The sequence below is a fragment of the Lottia gigantea genome, assembly GCF_000327385.1.
Source record: "Lottia gigantea unplaced genomic scaffold LOTGIsca_120, whole genome shotgun sequence".
Taxonomy (NCBI): Eukaryota; Metazoa; Mollusca; class Gastropoda; family Lottiidae; genus Lottia; species Lottia gigantea.
In genome coordinates, this window is record NW_008707226.1 from 433,545 (window position 1) to 437,088 (window position 3,544).

General features: G+C 33.6%; 1 protein-coding gene across 1 annotated transcript; it reads right to left on the minus strand.

The window, feature by feature from the left end:
• Nucleotides 1–2,486: 2,486 nt before the first annotated feature.
• Nucleotides 2,487–3,328, minus strand: LOTGIDRAFT_171801 (hypothetical protein; the record flags this gene model as incomplete). The annotated part of the gene is made up of 2 exons (XM_009048362.1): nucleotides 2,487–2,921; nucleotides 3,302–3,328. 2 exons carry the CDS (start codon nucleotides 3,326–3,328, stop codon nucleotides 2,487–2,489), a joined length of 462 nt encoding a protein of 153 aa, XP_009046610.1.
• Nucleotides 3,329–3,544: the final 216 nt, after the last annotated feature.

Genomic DNA, 3,544 nt, shown 5'->3' on the forward strand with positions numbered 1-3,544 from the left:
ATTTCATATTGGCTTTATATTTCATATTAGTTTTATATTTCATATTGGCTTTATATTTCATATTAGTTTTATATTTCATATTGGCGTTATATTTCATATTGGCATTTAATATTTCATGTTAGCTTAATATTTCACGGTAGCCTTAATATTTCTTGTAACCCTCAAAGTAACGAACGGATAAGAGGATACTTAGTAATTTCCGAGTTATCATTATATCAAATTTAAATAATCGGAATTTGCAAATAACGTCATAATCTGTAGTGCTGACACGATACATCGGCGAATCACATTACGACATTCCATGATACGGATATCGTATCGTGAGGTCATGTATCGATACTTCATGATACATCTCATTCCATAAAAAGTCGGCGAATGGAATCACAAAATTTTTATAACTGACGTGACTGAAATTGTTGAATGATACAACAGAATTAAAATAAGGTTACAGTTTCGTTTCGTTATATTTGTTTTCTGTCTTCATTTTGATCTAAAAAGATACATATCATGGTCGTGTAATGTTGACGTTCATTTAAATAACGAAACCCACAGTAGAGCCTTATGAGTTATGAGAATGCCTATACTCGTTTGTAAAAGGGATTCTGATTGGCCGAAGAGTGGCATTAATAGCGTAATTATAGCACGGCCACTTAACATCCGCTGGAAGCGAACGTTAACTTATCATCTACCAACCAACCAACCACGACCACTTATCCAATCCAATCAATCCAACCAACCCATCTGTCAACTACTACAACTACCAACAACTACCTAGTTTGGAATATCAGCATCTGCTGGCAGCGAACGTTAACCTGTCATCTAACAACCACCAGTACGCGACTCTGGTATTAATGGTGTTAGATTACAATTGAGACAGAAAATATAACGAAACGAAATCTAATTGTAATTATTTTGGTCTGTATGCATTTAGTAGAATAACAACTTTTTACTGTAACCTTATTACATAAACCCCTCCTGATCTTACCAGATAGTTAATTAGGGTTGTAGTGAAGGAAAGAGTTTGAGTCTGCCGCTATTCGAGCCTTTGTTAGATATTTTGATAGTTTTCTGCTGGAATTGAGTCAGGAAAAACTAGGCCTTGTTTAATGGGGATTTTCCACACCTTCGAAGGTGCGATTTTCTAATATGATATTAAATTACTATTACGATGACTATAAATTAGTATTGGGCATTACCGTAAGTTTCGTTTTGTAACACGTGATTTTGAACTTTTGACTGCGTAGGCAGTTATACATGGCTCAGTTTTGTTAAAAAAAAAAAACTTTGATGGAACTTCAGACGTGACTTAAATGGTGTAAGTAGATTATGATGGTGACTGAACTACAAAATTATCCATCTTTCCGAATATATATTACGAGTTATTAACTTCGGAGGAGCGAAAATCCGGTAAAACATAACCTACTTTTTCTGTATCCACCCGCTGACAACATTCAAAATGGCTATCAGAAGCAAACCAGCTGGAATAGAGGCATATGTTTTGGTCTACCTTATAACATGTTCACTGTTTTTGTATATGCAATGTGGCTCAGTGACATAGAGCTATTTTTTCCGTATTATTCCTTTTGATCTTTGATCGTTTGCATTACCCCGCATCCCCCTATGAATGCTTACTATTTCGTGATTTTTAAGATTTAATACCATGAAAAAGAATAACAAAATATTTTCACTGTTAAAATAGTGCCCAATACATCAATTGTAAAGCGATATATAAATATATTAATAATATATATCATATCATATGAAATACACATATTTAAAAACTATCAATGAGTATCAAAACGACAGATCCAGCAGTGAATTTCAGTCTTTCGCCATGCCCATGGAAAATATAATGTCATCTTAAGTAAACATAATGCCCATGTTAAAGCTTAGGTCATCTTAAGGATGCGACATCGAGAGTAAGTTACATTAACAATTTGAAATATCACAGGGGCCAATCCTGTTATTTATAGTCTAGTATGGACAATTTTAAAAATAATTTCAATTCACATTCCGTTTTCAGAAAAGTAGTTCGACCCCATATCAATTCATTTATGTCTGGTTCGACTAACTGAATACTAGTTACAAAATCAAATCCACTTTAATGTCGGTCACGAACGGGGTCGTGAACCACGAAATATTAGCGATGTTGCTGCTTGCCACCGTGTCGTTTTTACACTTAATACAGAAACAGACACATAGATATTATTGATATCACTACGCCCGACAAAATCGGGCGTTTTTGTTACTTGGTTAAATAATCCGTGATTCACCAATTCACACAAACAAAGTTCCAGTTTTTGCATGTTTCTCCCGGTTAAGAAAAAGTAATTTTGATTAAGTCAGGCCTTTTGAATTTTGGTCATATATAATCGTAATGCGATTCTGGTAATTAGGCAAGGCACGTTGCTTCGTATGGTTAATCGCCTTTCCCTTGTGATACTGAGATTTCTCCCTAACTTTTGAAATGCTAATTCTAATTCATCCTACTCAGTGAGTCTTCTCTTATCCATTCTTTCCATTGCTGTGACGGTTCGGTGACAACTGACAGCAATTTTCTGGAAGCAGAATTTCATGGGATGTGATGTAATATTCAATAGCACCGGTTTGTTAATATGTATTGGACTGAAGCCAGGACTACATTTGGCAACGGAAATATCCACAGGAAACCGATTTTCATAATGCTGAAGCACCCACAATATGTATTCAGATTTTAAACTTGTGTCGGTCGGATAAACAGTTTCTCGAATTTCAGAGAAGTTTGGAATACAGACGAGACCCTGTGTTCGAAGATAAGCTTCCCCAATACGTGTTTGAAAAAATGATACATCTACACCATACTTCGAAATTTCTCTATTGAGCTTTTGCTGAAGTCGGTGTGTTAATTTGGCTGAGTGTACACAAAAGATTATGCAACATATCTGAAAAATAGATAAGAATGTATCAATACATTGAATGTTTAAGTCGAGTTTGTTCGTGGTTTGCATAACCGGGTATGGATAATTAAAATTAGATTATAATATCGATTATTTTCACATTTCCATTGTAATCTAACACGTATTATACTTCTTTTTTTAGAACGCAACTGCGGTAGATACATTGTTAATAATAATAATACTTATCAAATCTTTATTAGGCTGAAAATTAATCATGCCCTTTTTACAATTTTGCCCTTCAACGGAACACAGCATATATAATACAAAAGAAACTATAGTACAATGGAGACGAATAATAACAGGAAAAATCGAAACGTAATTGTAATTTTTTTTTTAGTATTTTTAAGCAAAAAAGTAACACTTACCAAGTAGATGAAACTGACAAAAGTCATCTTTAAAACTATCCAAAAATTATGATTTTATTTCATTTAAGGGGGTGTTTTTATCTTCATTACCATCCTAATAGGGGCATTACCTGTGCATCATTTTACTATTTTGGTCAATTTTAATGAAATTTAAATATAGATTAATTTGCCCGATGTTTATTATTAGAATGTGTTCTAAAACGATATTGTTATCATAATGTTGCAATAAACGTTATAACTTTC